Consider the following 17,748-nt stretch of genomic DNA (forward strand, 5'->3'; position numbering starts at 1 on the left):
GTCTGGGACTTTCTGAGATGTACTTGTCCTGTTGTGGTGGGTAACATTCAACCTCTAGAGAGGTTAAGACAGTGCTCCCGGGCAGTGACTTTACTCATGACATCCTAGCAAGTGTGTCAAGCTTAAACAAGTGCAAGTAGCATTACACTCCCATAACTTTATAAAAGTAACATGAAAGACTTGTGCAGCAGAATTAGAGGTGTCCTCTTTCTTTTCAAATCAATACAATTCCATCAGCACTAACTGTAGCTCAACTAAAGGCCAACTAAGATTTGATAATGCTGTGCTAGTTGCTGCTAATTTAGCCTGAAGCAACCAGATTCAAGCAGAGATGATGAGTGGGCTACAGAAGTCTGGGCACCTCTCTGTCAAAACACGGATGAGGCAGAAGTACTGGATTTTTTTTTCTTACTTTAAAAGGAACACAACAGAAAGGTAACATGTACATCTTTTCAGCTTGATTCTTTAAAGACTCAAAAAGGAGATGTTTTCCGAAGTTATGATTTACAGTTTTTTTCGATTGCTTAAACACGATTTTGAAAACAGAGCCCATTTTGTCAAAACAAACAATTCCCACAACCAAACACGCAAGTAGCAGAACACCTCAGATCCTTTGCAAAATGAAACACTCTTGTAAAAACTATACCCTAATCTATCAAAAGCATATTTTGTTACCATATGAAACACACATTTCATATGACTTCATTCTGTTTCAACCAGTTACACACTGCTGTTGCTTACCTAAAACACTTTGATCAATTCTACTTCTCAGTGATAAGAGTACTGTAGGTGAAGTACACAGATAAAGTGCAAATATACAATAAATTCAACAAACACCACACAAGACTAATGCTGCAGACTGATGAAAATATCATTTTTTTCTCTCTATAGACCAAAATCAGTCAACATGTCAACATGGAGAATCACAACAAAACATGTCCCAGATTTCATGCTACTACAGTAGTGTGCACAACACTGTAAGCTCAGCAAATATCAGACGAACATGAAATACTGGATCCAGCACAGGTTACAATTACAGTAAAAAGAAAAGTCTGAAAAAAACTGAAAATACAGTACAGAAAATACGAGACATTAGCTCTTCTCTGAGTTGGATCTTGCCAGACCCAGAGAACTCTTCTTCTTCTGACTCCTTTTATTCTGGTTGAAGACAGGTGAACTCACCTGCTGCATTTTTATAGTGCTTAAACCTGATTGGTGTGTCTTCAATAAAGCAATCATGTGTTTGTGCACCTGATGGCTGTGTTTAACCAGTTGACTTATAGGTGTGGTGGTTTAACAGTCAGTGCTTTGGAATTGCAAGGAAGTGACATCATGGTATACTTCTGTGTCTAATGTTTACAAGTGTGTTTAGTGTTTTACAAATCACTGTTTATAATGTTTTGCAAAAAGTGTGAGGCTGACTTTGTGCTTATAGTGGTGCAGATCTGAGCCAATGTTTTGCTCCTTGAGTGTAAGGTATTGATAATTGTGTAATACTTTTGATTTTAGTGTTTATGCAGTCAAAAAAAACTGTAAAAGGGAAAAGGAAAAGGAAATGGAAAATGCAAAAGGAAATATGCTACATTGAAATGCAATGAAAGCTACCAGCTACCTGTTGGAACACAGTTCAAATAGTTGATTTTGACATAAGTATTGCCACTGATGGGCAAATAGTCAATCATAGCTATGGGATTTTTGGGTGGCACATTAGACTTAAAGAGGGGCTGTGCCATTTGTATTAGGAGTTTTTATGCATGAAGGTTTTCATTGTAAAATTTTCCTAACTTCTCACAAAGCATTTTGGATTTGCGTTATTTAATCCAGAAATTGATAAGCTGAGTGGACACGTACATACACTGGGCTCAATGTAGAGGCAAACCACTGGGGTTAGATTTTTTTTTTGTTCTCATTCTTGGCATGTAACTTTCACTCGAGCAATTTAGTGCTCTTTGAGTCCTATATCGACTTTGGGGATAGTAAGGTGTCATCAGCATATTTTTGCTCATCAGAACATGTAACCAACTTTAATTGATAGAAATGTGTTTGATGTCTCCTTTAAATGAAGTTCCTTTTGTGCAATTGTCATAGGTGACACACGCAATGACCTCTATCTGACCCTGGAACGAGGCGAATTTGAAAGGGGCGGCAAGAGCGTCCAGAAGAACATTGAAGTCACGCTCTACGTTCTCTATGCCGATGGGGACACACTCAAAGTATGACACATCACTCATTGTGTACCATATCATTAAAATATGGGTCATGATGACAGTACAGTTCCCTCAATACATCCACACATTAATTTGATAACACCATTAAAGGTGTATGTCACTAAATTCAATCTTCCATTGTGCTTCTCTTCTCAGGATTGCATCAGTTTGGGCAGCGGTGAGCCAAACACAAGTGAATACCGCTCTTTTGTTCTGTACCACAACAACGGCCCTCGATGGAGTGAGATGGTCAAGCTGCCAATTCCCATAGACCGTTTCAGGGGGTCTCACCTACGCTTTGAGTTCAGACACTGCTCAAGTGAGTCAGTTATGCACCCCAGCGACAGTCATCCCTCAGTACATGAGTTCATTAGGACACATTTGGATCACAGTCTGAATTTTGGCTGTGGGGATACAGTTTGATGATGCATGATGCGTTTTCTTTCAGCTAAAGACAAAGGAGAGAAAAAACTGTTTGGTTTTGCCTTCACTCCTCTGATGAGGGAAGACGGGACAACGCTGTCAGATGAGAGCCATGAGCTGTATGTTTACAAGGTATGCGCAGGTTAAACACACTTTTAGGTGACACTTTTACACTGTTAACCAAACAAACAAAATCTAATGCTTCAAGATAAATGTTGACCATTACCCTGTCATGTAAAGCTGGTTATATGAATGTATGTTCAAATATTACCAACATGTTTGTGTATATTTAACCTAAACTATTGGGTATTTGTTAAAGGTTGAGTAGATCGAAGTGGCCAAGCTGTGGTGGGGGGTTCTTTATGGGGGTGGGGGATGTCCCATGTTGGGATTCGTCTGCTGGCTAGCTCTTTACATGTATCATGTTTTCTTATCAGTGAATATTTGTCTAAATTTGACAACGTATAAAAAATCCACCGTCCATTTTTTCTACTCTCCTTCATCAAGCATGTACAGTAGTTACTCTGATGGCTGGGCTGCCCCAAATGACTCAACTGTATAATTAAAAGTGTTTTGTCTCAAGGCTTTAGTTGGCATTCTGCCTCATTTTAAGATTTTACTCCTAAGAATTCAATGAGCTTTCGGGCGCAGGTTTGGCCTAATGGTTAAGTCGCCCACCTATATAGTGGACGGCCTGGTTTTGACTCCAGCCTGCGGCCCCCCTCTTGCACGTCATTCCTCGCTCTCTACCACTTTCCTCCTCTATCCCCTGTCCTGTCCTCTCCAAATAAATGAGGAAAATCCACCAAAAATATAAAATGACTGCAATGAGCTTTGAAAGCATGTAGCGAGCATAATCTATGTTTTGGCTATCAGCTACATATTCCTCACAAAGTACTTTTTTTTTTAGCATGCTAGCATGATGTATTCTGGCCAACTTTGCTCCTTGCTGACATGTTAAAGCTAGTGCTGGTATTCACGGATAACTAGCATGAATTTGAATGTAGCATTTCCTCAGGACTCCGTCTAGCATTCTTATACAACATTGGTAGGCCATGAAGCCAGAAAGCTTATCGTATCAATTTGCTACGTATGCTGACATGCTGATGCCGTATGCTACCTTCTTTCTTGGGTTGGCAACTGCATAGGAACACCCCACCATGAACCTCCTTTACTGCTGTCAGATAGAAGTGCAACTCAAATGTTTGAGAGGCCACAGGCGAGAACAAGTTATTGGCGAGAACCCAAAATTTAAGTCCTACGATAATATTAGTGCAGTGCCATTTTTGCTTAACTTTACTCCAAACTTCCTCCAAATCTCTAACTAAACTTCTTTTGTCCTTTGCTTTCATCTTCAAGTGTGATGAAAATGCCACCTTCAGTAACCAGGGTCTGTACCTGAGTCTGCCCTGCTGTAAAGAAGATTTCAACAGCTGTCCAAACCTGCCGGCAAACCTGCCCTTTCAGAGAAGCCCCAAAGAAACCCTCTGGGTCTCCACGATACTCTGCTCCACCAAACTCACACAAAATGGTAATCTAAGACCTCACATGCCCAACTTTATATATTTCCCCCTCCTGTTCAATGCCTTTCCTTTCACTTTGATTTTACTCTGTTTTTTCTTTCAGTGGACCTTCTGGCTCTTCTGAACTGGAAGACCCATCCAGACAGGGTGTTGGACATCCTCGGCCGATTACGTCAGATCAGCGGAGAGGAGATTGTCAAGGTCACTTACATCACACTATTTATCTACGACTTTCTATCCACAATAGAAGTAACTAGAGTGCAACATCAGATAGTGTGTAAAAACATAGATCATACGCAGTATCATTTCAGATTTTGCAAAAAAGTTTTATTATCTTGTTTTTGGATGACGGGACTACCCTTTGTTTCTATTTTGGTTTCAAGGAAGGCTTTTAAATGTGATGTTTGCACTGAGTGTTGTTTCTTTTCTTCCTTCTCAGTTCTTGCGAGATGTCCTGGATACGCTTTTCTGTCTTTTAGATGACAACACAGATAAATACGGGCCGCTGGTTTTCCAGTCACTGGTAGGAGAAATAAAGGAGCACAGCTACTGTATGATTTATTTTGCCTGTGAGCGTAGAAAATGAGCATAACATCTATTTATATCTGTGTGCGTGTATGTGTTTAGGTGTTTATCATTAACCTGCTCAGGGACAGCCGTTTCTACCACTTCAGACCTGTCATGGACTCCTATATCCAAAACCACTTTGCAGGAGCTTTGGCATACAAGTACACTGACTTTATTGAATTCATTGAACATGTTCAAGTGTAACATAAAAATCTAGATTAAGGAACACAGATGGTTATGCTTGATATTGATACTTGTAATTTCAAACCTGCAGGGAGCTGGTTCGGTGTCTGAAGTGGTACATGGACCGCTCAGCCGAGGTTGTGCGGCAAGACCACATCCAGGAAGCCATGAGGGTATCACACACATTTTCTTTCTTGTCTGTCCTGTCTCCTTCTACTGGGATTAATTTGAAAGACTTGGGGAAATGGTCAAGCAGAGGAGCTGATAAGGAGTACAGAGATGTATAAGGCCACAGTAACTGGGATCCCTGCTGAGAGAATAGAAGTTATCAGAAATCTCTCCAACATGTAGTCTTGAATTTCCTTTTCAAACAAGCCTAAGTGGAGGTATTTTGTGTCACTCAACCTGAAAATTGGAAACTTCTCCTCTATTTTATTGATATTCTCTGGATCATCGACCACAGATCCGTTCAGCGCTCTGGGCTTGTTTATCCTGAAGGAACTGATTGTACATAAAGAATGCATTCCAAAGCTGACTGTATGTCTTTGTCTGCTCCCTCAGGCTCTAGAGTACCTCTTCAAGTTCATTGTCCAGTCCCGTATCCTGTACTCCAGAGCCACCTGCGGGTTGGAGGAGGAGCAGTTCAGGGCAAGCATCCAAGAGCTCTTCCAGTCAATCCGCTTTGTCCTGAGCCTGGACAGCCGCAGCTCAGAGAACCTGGTGTTCACACAGGTCGGACAGTTCACACCTCATGACAAACATAATCGCTGTCTCATTTTTATCTTTTGTTATGTATGTTTTTATTTTTTTACATTCTCTAAGTTTACACTCTTGATTTTATCCATTCTCTCTTTGACTTCTTGTTTCATTCTCCTCACTTATGTCACTTTTCATTTGTCCATTATGTGACTGATAATCCTCCTCACCCCCACTGTTACACCATCCTTTGGCTCGCTCTTGGACAGTTTAGGTGTGTGATGAGCTGCATGCCTTTCTGTGGTCATACTGTGGGGCTCTCATCCATCACCGTAAGTCACAGTGCCCCCTTGTGTCGGTTTCACAATGCAGCAGAGGCTGTGAGTCCACCAGCCTGTTAACAAAAGGATGATGTATTGTTAAGTAACTGATATGCAGTCGGTGCTGGTTATTTAAAAGTGATCAGAGAGAAACTGAGGAGATAAACTGTGATCATTTATCAAAAGCTTTGTGCTCCTTCTATAAGATGAATATGAGGTTTTATTTAGGACTGATATTTGTGTCATTTAGAAAAGAAAAGCATTTTGTATGAGTGGTATTCATAGTTATATTTTATTAAATCTAAGTGTGGCTTTTTAAAAATGTGTTAATCTGTATGTGCATTACAAACCGTGTCCTTTGTTCCTCCCCCCAGGCGGCACTGTTGAACAGCTTCCCCGATATCTTTGATGAGCTGCTGCAGATGTTCACTGTTCAGGAGGTAGCCGAATATGTCAGGGGCACCCTAGGGAGCATGCCCAGCACTGTGGACATTGGTCAGTCCATGGACGTAGTCAAACTGCAGTCCATTGCTCGCACAGTGGAGAGCCGCCTCTTCTTCTTCCCTGGTGAGACAAATATCAAGACTAATGCAGTTTTCTTTCTCTTCAGATATCAAATAAGGTCACGTGTTTCTCAGATGTGCATGCAAAACTTTAAAGTATCATTCTCATTCCTTTCTTTCCCCAGAGTCTCGTAGTATCCTGCTGCCAGTGGTTCTGCATCACATCCACCTGCATCTACGCCAGCAGAGGGAGCTGCTCATCTGTTCTGGGATCCTAAGCAGCATCTTCTCCATAATTAAGACTAGCTCCATGGTATAGTTCTTTTTACTATGCACCAAAATATGAAATTAAAATAGACAGTACAGTATAAAATGACCTTTGAGAACCTCAGCTTATAGCAATACTGTTGCAGCATTCCTGCATCCCTGATATTAAATCCCCACATCTGTGCTTCCTTCTCCCTGCTCTCGGTGGGGCAGGAGTCTTCTGTTCAGGAGGAGGTGGAGATGATGGTGGAGAGCCTTCTGGATGTGCTGCTGCAGACTCTGCTGTCCATCTTGAGCAAGTCTCACTCTGTGGAGACATCCAGGGGACAACGCTGTCCCCAGTGCACTGCTGAGATAACGGTAAGCTTCTGCTCCGTGTGCCACTTTCACGTGAATCAAAAACAGGTGGGATTAAGTGAATATTTGGAGTTGATTAACCTTTAAAAAGCGTCCGCCTGCATTTGTCATTTCCTCTCACACAGGGGGAGTATGTGTCCTGTCTCCTCTCTCTGCTGCGACAGATGACAGAGATCCACTTTCACCATCTATTGAACAACTTCCACAGCAAGGAGGAGCTGAAGGTGGGAAACTCTGACTCACAGAGATGAGTATGATTGCAGCATTTTGCAGCAGCCCGCTCACCACATACCTTGACTGCATTGCTTTCTTAATATATTCCTCGGCAGGAGTTCCTGTTGAAGATCTTCTGCGTGTTCCGCAATCTAATGAAACTGACTATCTTCCCCCGAGACTGGAGTGTCATGAGGCTTCTAACGAGTCAGTGAGTCTACTTTTACATTTTTGTCATGCAATCTTTGTCCTGGAGACGGTAAGGGAATACAGCCAGCCATTAGATCAGACCCTCTCCAGATAATCCTGCTCTGAAGGTGACGCTTGTGTTGCAAATCTTTTTATCTATTTTTGGCAGCCACCTCGTTTGGTAAGCTGACAGTGTAATGTTTGCTTTCTGCAGCATCATCGTGGTGACAACACAGTTCCTCTCTCCGGCGCTGCACAAGAACTTCTCAGAGGCCGATTTTGATTTCAAGGTGTGTGTCTGAGCAGCAAAGGCTGGCAGTCAGGAGAGACTATACCCCCAAGAACTCACAAAATATTACTGTAGATCTGTTTCCATAATTCAATTCCTAAAATATAGTTTCTGACTTGAAGTTGCCTTTATACTTCATATTTTCTTTGTGGTGTGTGTAGGTGTGGAACTCTTTTTTCAGCCTCACTGTACTGTACATCAACCAGCCCAGTCTGCAGCTAGAGGCGATTGGCCCGGCTAAGAAAAAGAAAACTCTTGACAAGTAAGACACTGCAGTATTTTAGTGGTGTGCATTTTTCTCACACACATTCTCAATATATTCAGCAAACCTTCAGTTCTTTACTTTGGAATCTTTTCTTTTCTAGGCATGGAGATATGAGGGTGATGATGGCTTATGAGCTCTTCAGCATGTGGCAGAAATTAGGTGCGTCAGTCTACTTCATACATAAAGATTATATCTATTACAATGAAGCTACTATATCTAGTTTCTGTATGGCTTTATTGAAGTTTTTTTCATTTTGTTATACAAACTTCATACAAAAAACATAGATTGACACAAAAGTGGTGAAGAATAATTAACCAATGTGAAATTAAAGGAAGGGAATGCACTGAAATAAGGCAAGTCCTCAAACATAACACAGCAAATACAGAAAGAACACACAATAGTTCAAATATCTACATATGCATCTGCACATGTATGCACTTACTTCATACAACATATGAAAATATTGTCCAGCACTGGGGCGCTGGTGGCCTAGCGGTCTAAGCGCCCCACATACAGAGGCTACAGTCCTCGTCACAGGGGTCGCCAGCTCGATTCCCGGCCGGTCGACCATCTCTTGCATGTCTTCCCCCACTCTCCACTCCCCACATTTCCTGTCTCTCTTCAGCTGTCCTATAAAATAAAGGCAAAAAGGCAAAAAAAAAGCTAAAAAAATAATGTCCACCATTATCCTCCACACTCTCTAGATCTCAAACCTTGAGTAAAAGCAATAAAGGCGCACCATATTTGGTTAGTTTGGTCACAAATTGGCTTAAAGTGACAAATAGAGATCACTCTTGAAATACTGTTTACAGAGTTAAGTTTATTTTTAATAAGAAATAACAACCATAATTATCATAGTCAAATGACTCAGTCCTGAATGCAGTGTTTGGACGAGTGTAGTGAGTGTTGGGCACAAACAAAGACAAGCAAAAACCAAACAAGCCGCTGGAGACCTAGGAAGGAGACAGGAGAGAGACGGGAGAGAAATCTTGGAGTGGAAGCCACTTAAATAAGCTGAGGCCTTATTAACTCAGGTGAAAACAGTTCCTCCAATGTCCTTCGCATCTCTGCCCAGTTCCTCCTGAGCCAGGAAGCTAAACAAATCAAACTATTAGCTGGCAAAGATGGCAGGATGTCACAACGAACAAGAAAAACACACAAGTACTCAAACACAACACAGCCACAAGAAAAACAAAAATACCTTGGTCTTCCAATAGTTCCTGTATCTACACATCTGCACACACAGGAACTTACTTCGTACACAAACCAGGCTGTCAAACGATTAATTATTTTAATTTAATAATATTTTAATAATCGTTTGACTGTCCAAAGTTTACTGTTTCAACTGTTTAATACCCTAATCAATGTGGGAATGGACAAATATGCTTGCTTTATGCACTTGTATGTCTATTATCATTGCAACAATCCCAAAAAATGACAAGTAATGTGTGGAAAATGTTTCCAGAACCATCTCAAAGGTACCACATGCTCAAAATGCTAAAGGCATAACATGGAAGACTCAAGCCCAACAAGCACCAACAGATGGGAACATTGACTTGATTGTAACATTAAAACTGTAACTGTAGACTTATGAAGGTAACTCAATATTTGTAAAGGTAAATCTGTTGTAAAATGCACAAGCTTGTAGACTTGATGTGAGAACCTGCAGAATACGATTTGAGAACTTGTGGATCAAAAATCTGAACTTGTACGTTTCATTTTTTACTTGTAAAATATTCACACATGTGAGCTGAATTTGAAGTAACAGAAAAAATAACTAAATGGGAGCTTTCGGAAGAAATGAGAACTTGTACAAAATATTCATACAACCGTGTTCTGAATGTGAAGTCACACAAAAAATATTCGCACAGGTGGTGTAGATTTATATTTACAACTACAACTCGGTGTTTACAACCTCTCGAATCGTTCCCTGTAACTTCACAAATGTTCTTTCTCGCATTTCAAAGTAACAAATCTGCACGCTTGACTTTTGCAACACATCTTGTGATAATGTGTTGCACTTGCAAAACAAATTTGCACTTGTAGCGGTGGTAGGGGGGTGAGAGTTGGGGTGAGGGGTTAACCAATCAGAAAACAGAAGAAGAAGGCCTATGGCTCACCAACCCAGGGTAAGTTTATTCCAAAGCTAAGTTTTGGTAGATTGGCACTATGATTGAGCAGTCAATAAACGGACCCCACCATAACTTTACCTTTTTAATAACGTAATATTAAAACTGTAAAGTTATGGTGACATCCGTGATTGGTGAAGTTAAAGGGACCGATTCGAGAGGTTGTAATCACTGAGTTGTGGTTGTAAATATCAATCTACACGTGTGAATATTTTTTGTGTGACTTCACATTCAGAACACGGTTGTATGAATATTTTGTAGAAGTGGAAATCTTCAAAATGCAAGTTCATATTTTTTCCACAAGCTCCCATGTAGCTATTTTTTTCTGTAACTTCAAATACAGCTCACATGTGTGTGAATTTTTTTTTACAGGTAAAAATGAAACATACAAGTTCAGATTATAGATCCACAAGTTCTCAAATCATATTCTGCACATTCTCTTCTCACAACAAGTCTACAAACTTGTGCATTTTGCAACATATCTACCTTCATTAATATTACCTCTTATTTTAAGCAGCTTGATACAAAACGATGGACATGTGTCACTATAACAGACACAGTGTACGACAAGTACATTGCTCAGTTACATTTTTCAATTTTCACTCACAAGATCATTCCCAGGATCCTTCACACTTAATCCAAATTTTTTCATACAATGTAATGGTGTCTAACCTCACATGAGGGAAAGAACTGGCAACGCTGGATAGCTTGCAACTAGAGCCTGGACACTTTTTCTAGCAGAAGGAGAGCTTTCTGCATCAGCTGTGTGCTGGGCTGTAGGTGCTATTTGAGACTCAACGTTTTCTGGTGGTAACTCAATTCACATCGACAGTGAATACAAATTTTGGTCTTGTTGGGAGAACCATCTGGCAGGGCTTTGAGGCTGAACTCGCTATTCAAGAGATCCGTTTCTTTATCCATCTCTGCACTAGCAGATTTGTTCTTGCTTGCCATCCACAACGGAACTGCTGCACTTCTTCCTGATTTCCCATAGGGCTTGCCGAGGGTCGTAAACACAGAGCGTGCGTGCATTAAACGTGTGTCAAAAAAAATAGTGGCAGTAAAAGGAATTTGGATTAATGCATCATCGCGTTACCTTTGACAGCCCTGATACAAACACATATACAAATCATACCCATTATTACCCTTTACACTCCCTAGCTGTTGCACCTCTAATAAAAGCAATAAAGGCTCTCCATAATACTTTAAGTGTTCCCTTAATCGGGGTCTAAAATCAGCAGTCTCTGATTTGTATGTAAAGTCACAGCAACATTGTCTCCTATCTTTGTGGATGTGTATAGGAGACAACAAGCCCCACTTTATCCCAGGAATGATGGGTCCCTTCCTTGGCGTCACCCTGGTGCCTCAGACCGAGGTTCGAAACATTATGATCCCCATTTTCCACGACATGATGGATTGGGAGCAGAGGAAAAATGGCAATTTCAAACAGGTCATTATAACATTATTATGTAATGAACTACAGATTGTGTGCCTCAGCAGTTGTTGTGAAAAATTTGGACAGCTTTTTGGCACCTAACTCACCCAAATGATTTGGCTGAATGTGTGTGTGTGTAGGTGGAGGCAGAGCTGATGGATAAGCTGGACAGCATGGTGTCGGATGGGAAAGGCGATGATAATCACAGAGAGCTCTTCAGCCTTTTGTAAGCACCAAAACTCGTGTTTAGTGAGCCTGTGAAGTGATACTCAGAATAAAACTGCTCTCATCGCATTTCCAACTAACATACTTCTCTGTTTTGCTATCACAGGACTCAGCTGTTTGGTCCTTATCCAAGGTGAGGTGTAATACCCTCACAGCTTAGACTATGACACATTTTGATTCATATTTACTCCCTGTGTTCCTCACCTTTACAACAAACATCTCGCTGTGTTTTTTTTCTCCCTGTGCAGCCTGCTAGAGAAGATAGAGCAGGAGACCTGGAGAGAGACGGGGATCTCATTTGTCACATCAGTCACAAGACTTGTTGAGCGGTTACTGGATTACAGGTATGAAGAGATTAAGATGCACATGAAGGCACTAATGATTCGAGTCAGAGCTGAGCAATGAAAAGGAAACACATTTTTATTTTAAGGGACTGCATGAAGGGAGATGAAATGGAGAACAAGAAGATTGGAGGTTCTGTCAACCTTATGGTAAGACATTGAATGACTGGATTCTCAAAACACATTGCCCTATTATCTGACACCTTGAGCAATATTTCAACTATTCTTCTTCTTTCTAATTTAATCTTAGAACTTTTACAAATCAGAGGTCAACAAGGAAGACATGTACATCCGCTATATCCACAAACTGTGCGACCTGCATCTCCAAGCAGAGGACTTCACAGGTAACAGATTTCATCATGATGGGCAGAGGCTTTGTGCTCTGTATAACTGGATTTTCATTTGACCAGTACAGGTTTTTGCAGCTTTGCAAGGTCAGACGAGAACAAAACGTTGGTGAGGCACTGAGAAGCAACAGCTTTTTGTCTGGCTTTTGCCCTGTTGTTCTTTGTTTCCTGTCCCTTTCCTTTCCTGTCTTCTTTTCTGTATTTTACCTCAGAGGTGCCTGGAGATTAATTTAAACCAAAAGAGTTGAGAAAAGCTTCCACTGAATGAAAAGCAGTGATTTGTAGAGTAGTTTCAGTCTGTGTTTTGTTTTGTAAATGCCCTGAATACCCACAGGTGTTCATGTCATGGTCATGGTCATGGTCTACTTTGGCTCTCCCTCTTTATTTCTCCTCTCTCCCATATCCAGCCAATTTGAGAGAGAGAGATAACTGGACCTTACTTTCAGAAAATACTAAATGTTTGTATTATTGTACAACCAGGTCAGAAATAATAGCAGCAACAACAATGAAAAAGAAGTTGATACAAAGCGGAATAATTTACAACTTTGTCAATTACTGTTAGTAGCCTTTTAACTCTGCAAGCGCTCACCGGTTATAGGTTCGACTCCACCCACGCTATTTTCTGCCCGCCATACCGTTCACTGCACCACGCAGGTGAATTTCTCTTGGCAAAATCTGGTTTGACTGCAGCATCAGGATTGTGTGGGTGTGTGCAGACTGTGCTTGCTTCTCACTCTGCAGTTAATTTTGTTGCTCCTGTAAGGGCAGCACAAACGTTTGTCATTAATCTCTATGATTATTATTAGTACACTGGGGGATATGACCCCTCCTCCATACCCCCTTTCACCCTGAATGGAGGTCTGGATCCCTTTTTTTTTCTCAGCATACAGCTTTTCTCTCGATGGTTCAAACAGCTACAGGAGGTCTGTAACAAGTGTGAGAGAATAATGTTACCCTACCACTTAAGCTGGACATCCATAAAAATAGTATTTATTTTTTTCTATGTATTTTTTGTTATTTACATTTATTTAAATATTTATTTATTTATTTATTTATTTTATTTGTCCGCTATTATTATTATTATTATTATTATTATTATTATTATTATTATTATTATTATTATTAATAATATTTTATTATTTTTTTTATTTTTATTTTTATTTTTATTATTAATATTATAACATATTATGAGATATATTTTTTTTACCTTCAATTGTCATTTTCCTGTCTGTTTTACAACCTTTCAGGTGTCAGGTGATTTGGGGTATCCTGGGGATGTACATGTTTGCGTTTGTACGTGTACATATCCGTTCAAAATTAAGAAAAATGCTAAGTAAAGTTGTAAGAAAAAAAAAATTGCAAAAAAAATGTAACACCAGTTTAAAGAGGTACAAATCGAATACCAGATATAGATAATACTTTAATTGTTCAAGTAGTTCAACATAGCCGCAGTCCATCAGGGGTTAATATCACATTAATCCCTTTATTTTTACAAAAAGGCGACATTCTTTATCGGCAGGAGGATTACTTTAAATGTTAATCAAGTCTAATAATGCCACTCTCAATCATGTCAACAGGAAAGCAGGGGAAGTTGTTAGTTTATGTAATCATGTTAATAGATTAAGTGTTCTTGCTTTACTCACATTATTGGCAGTGGAGACTTTATTGTGTGCATGTAAATGTAGCCAAATATGACTAATTAAATATAACCTTATTCATCGCCTACGTAAAACAAACAACAGGCAGCTGGCAAGATAATTGAAACACATTTCAGTGTTCTGCAGGGCTGTGATTGCGCACGTTTCGCAGAATGTGAATCATTGTCTGCTTAAAGACACTTTCTTTTCATCAAAGATGTGAAGTCATCCTGGAAAAGGGCATTGTTAGTCTGTGGTTTTATACTGTGGATAAATGATTTTAAATATGATGTGTAGTGGCCATTTGTCGTAAAAAACTCAAAGAATAATTAAAGTATCAAACTCAAACTCTAACTAAACATAATCAAAGGGTCACTGATGCCCCATGGGGATGTAGTGTACGCAGGCAAAAGAAGTCCAATGTCCATGCAAAGGTTCTGCGGTTTCTAATGGTTTATTTTTGATGGCAAGCAAGCAAACAAAAGGAACAAAGAAAATCACAGCTCCTGCTGCCTCTCTTGCGCTGGTAAAAAAAACCATAGGCCCACCCAGGTGCATGCTGGCCTTCTGCCACCTACCTAAATAACCTCTGGTGCCCACAGTTCCTAATTACCAAACAAACAAGATAAATACTAAATATACAAAAAATCTAAATATACTAAACAAATGCAAAAAAAACCCAAACAGTTCCAACATGTTGCATAGCTCTTTATTTCAGAGCTGTTACAAAAATGATGTGTTATTGATTAATTTGTTCTTTATCTTCCCTGATAACGAAGTGAATTTGATCAAGTAGAAAAAAAGACCCAAAAATAAAATGTAAAGTTATTAAAATGCACGTTTTGCTCAAATCAAACTTAAAAATAAAAGATACCTCATTTATAATCTCACAAGTCAAATAAAAGAAGCCATTCCATGTGACCAGGAAGCTTTTCAGTGTCCAGAAGCTCCTGCCAAATGACTGTAGTTATCAAAGTTGTGTTTCTGGATATAATTTCTGATGAAGGCTCACTCAGACTCATACTGGATTACTGGAGTAATGGCATGTTTGCTTCCTTAAGGGGTCTGGATGAGAGCTTTGATTTGGATTTTGCTGTACCAGTTTCAGAATAACATAGCAGATATTTATGTTCTCATTAAAAACTTTCTAGTCACTCTGAGACAATTCTCTTGTGGACTCAGAATAACATAGCAGATTTTTAAATTCTCAAGTGAATATAATAGTCTTCCATTGCAAACACACAAAACTGGGCACAATTTATGTCCCACGGTTTAACATGGAATCAGAGAGTCTGCAGGTAATCAATACAAATTGGTTTGCTGAGTTTGGCTAATGTTAGCAGAGCTATCGCCTCCAGCCTTCGTTCCTCCTTACAGGTTCTTGCCCTTCTGTGCTGCATCGCTCCAGTCCAGTAGACTCAAAAAATTCCTATAATTGAATCTGGGGATGACTAGCGAGGGTGATGACGTACAAAATCTGTACATTCCAATTACATTAAAAACTGTATTTTCCATCCGAATCTTACTTCCAGCTAATCTGAATACGTTCAATATTCAAACAGTGTTTTCAAAATCATGATCTTCTTTGGAGGATTGTGCCAAAACAACTAAGAAGAAGTCAATGAGACTGACATAGAGAGCAGCTGATATGATTTCAGCCGTGCAGATGCTCTTTGCTCTTCTGCCTAATGATATTCCAGAGCAGCCTCACCATGCTCAGGGCAACTTGTGCCACTGACTGTCTGCCATCTGTTCATAAAAACTGGGACCAAATTATGTGGGAGATATCAGTTCACCTCTAAGGCCAGACAACTGTTCAACATCTGCAGTACTGCTGGAAAGCACAAAAACACGATGGTACTCTTTTAATCTGATGATGTTTGTTCTGTTGTTGCTAATCACAGAGGCAGCGTTCACCCTGCTGCTGTACTGGGAGCTGCTGCAGTGGGAAGACCGGCCCCTCAGGGATTTCCTCCACTACCCCTGTCAGAGCGAGTGGCAGCGCAAGGAGAACCTGAGTCGTAAAATCCTGCACTACTTCAACAAGGGAAAGGCAAGTGAATTTTACTGACCGGTTTCTCTCACTCCTTTATTTTAATTAACTTAAAGACAGTGTTTCAAGGGAAGGTTAAACCATCGTGACCCTCATCAGCTGCTGGCTCTCGAAGAGGGAAACATCCCAGGTTTACTTTAAAGTGATTGAATAGCAGTGACAGATTTGTGCTGGAAAAATTACAGACATAAATGAAAGTCACATTCAGTTTTACTTCTGTTTAAAAATGCTTCTATTGGACTACTGACTATTCGCTAACATCTGCAGTGCAGCTGGTTTGCAACACAATTAAATTTGGCCCTCATTAACAACAGAAACTGAACTGAATTTTGCATAATTCTCCTCCAAGATTTGACTGTGTTTCAAATATTTGGTCGTTTTGGCTCTTTTGATGTGTGTATGAAAAAAAGTGCTTCAGAGACAAACTGCTGGCTTTGTTGAGAGGTGGTGGAGAACTTAGTTGTGTTATCTAAGTAGCTCTACTACAGTGTAAAAAATATGTCAAATAAATTCAAAATTCAATTTCAAATGTATAGTGTAAGCATAATTGTATTGGCTAACAACTAGGGTTGCAAAATTATGGGAATTTTCAAAGTTGGAAACTTTCCATGGGAATAACGGGGAATAAACCTTCAATTTACTAAATTGAAGGTTGGCTCTTAATAAGGAACTTAAATATAGTTTGGGAAAATATATTTTAGCATAATCCTCCTGACTAAAACAACCAGATTTCATGCAAGTACAGTTGAATATCTATGCTATTCCTCAATCCCATGCACATAGCAAACTGCTTACTGCAGGGCTATGGAGACCACGCCCCATACATGCACTGTGCATTCCTCCATCACATGCACAGATGATTTCTAATATCCTGGACCACACTTTTGAGCCCAGATCACAAGACTATTGAAGCCACACTTTTGAGCCTGTGGACTAAACAAAGTGAAGTAAGTTTTGATGATATTATGCGGTAATATATTTAACAAATTTGATGTATGGTACTAATGTTTAACTTACAAATATCACTTATAAATGTATTCATACAAATGTATTTCCATTAAATTACCCTCAATTCCCATTTAATTCCCATAAATTCCCATGAAACTTTTCCAATTTGGAATATTTCCAAAATTCCCCAGCTTAACTTCCCATGGAAATTAATAGAAATTTAACAGAAATTTCCACCCCTTTGCAACCCTACTTAAAACTGAAAAAACCCCAGAGTATTTGCATTTGATTATTCGACTATTAGGGCTGATGCATTGTCTAAAAACTTGTTAGCTGCCATTAAATGTGGCATTTTTTCAGAGATAAAACATAGCAACTTCACATATATTTTGGTTGTTAAATACTAATTAGTCCCTCTATTTAAACGGTCATATGTTTTACATGTAAAATCATCAGCCATAGCAAGATAAAAGCTGTAAAAAAGAGGTCTAATGTAGCTTAGAATGAAAATACTCAAATAAGGGCCTCGGTCATATGGCTTAACTTACAAAACATCATGTTGTTCTCATCACTTACAAATATGTTACCATATTCCAGTGTCTCTCAGTGAGAGTCAAAGGATCTTTTTCTT

The 17,748-nt window shown here is 39.6% G+C and overlaps 1 protein-coding gene across 1 annotated transcript in view; it reads left to right on the forward strand.

Moving 5' to 3' along the window:
- The window catches only part of LOC117820898 (dedicator of cytokinesis protein 3-like), a 61,941-nt gene that overhangs the window by 31,677 nt on the left and 12,516 nt on the right, over nucleotides 1-17,748 (forward strand). The window contains exons 16-40 of the mRNA XM_034694830.1: nucleotides 2,089-2,213; nucleotides 2,364-2,526; nucleotides 2,656-2,762; nucleotides 3,990-4,161; nucleotides 4,257-4,354; nucleotides 4,593-4,676; nucleotides 4,781-4,881; nucleotides 4,995-5,076; nucleotides 5,465-5,635; nucleotides 5,869-5,931; nucleotides 6,294-6,486; nucleotides 6,608-6,735; nucleotides 6,903-7,049; nucleotides 7,172-7,270; nucleotides 7,376-7,470; nucleotides 7,663-7,738; nucleotides 7,899-7,999; nucleotides 8,103-8,161; nucleotides 11,433-11,581; nucleotides 11,707-11,792; nucleotides 11,898-11,924; nucleotides 12,040-12,135; nucleotides 12,222-12,282; nucleotides 12,383-12,476; nucleotides 16,021-16,169. Coding sequence (XP_034550721.1) covers nucleotides 2,089-2,213; nucleotides 2,364-2,526; nucleotides 2,656-2,762; nucleotides 3,990-4,161; nucleotides 4,257-4,354; nucleotides 4,593-4,676; nucleotides 4,781-4,881; nucleotides 4,995-5,076; nucleotides 5,465-5,635; nucleotides 5,869-5,931; nucleotides 6,294-6,486; nucleotides 6,608-6,735; nucleotides 6,903-7,049; nucleotides 7,172-7,270; nucleotides 7,376-7,470; nucleotides 7,663-7,738; nucleotides 7,899-7,999; nucleotides 8,103-8,161; nucleotides 11,433-11,581; nucleotides 11,707-11,792; nucleotides 11,898-11,924; nucleotides 12,040-12,135; nucleotides 12,222-12,282; nucleotides 12,383-12,476; nucleotides 16,021-16,169 — 2,726 coding nt within the window. The remainder of the gene's footprint in view (nucleotides 1-2,088; nucleotides 2,214-2,363; nucleotides 2,527-2,655; nucleotides 2,763-3,989; nucleotides 4,162-4,256; nucleotides 4,355-4,592; nucleotides 4,677-4,780; nucleotides 4,882-4,994; nucleotides 5,077-5,464; nucleotides 5,636-5,868; nucleotides 5,932-6,293; nucleotides 6,487-6,607; nucleotides 6,736-6,902; nucleotides 7,050-7,171; nucleotides 7,271-7,375; nucleotides 7,471-7,662; nucleotides 7,739-7,898; nucleotides 8,000-8,102; nucleotides 8,162-11,432; nucleotides 11,582-11,706; nucleotides 11,793-11,897; nucleotides 11,925-12,039; nucleotides 12,136-12,221; nucleotides 12,283-12,382; nucleotides 12,477-16,020; nucleotides 16,170-17,748) is intronic.

This window comes from Notolabrus celidotus, chromosome 11, assembly GCF_009762535.1.
Source record: "Notolabrus celidotus isolate fNotCel1 chromosome 11, fNotCel1.pri, whole genome shotgun sequence".
Classification (NCBI taxonomy): Eukaryota; Metazoa; Chordata; class Actinopteri; order Labriformes; family Labridae; genus Notolabrus; species Notolabrus celidotus.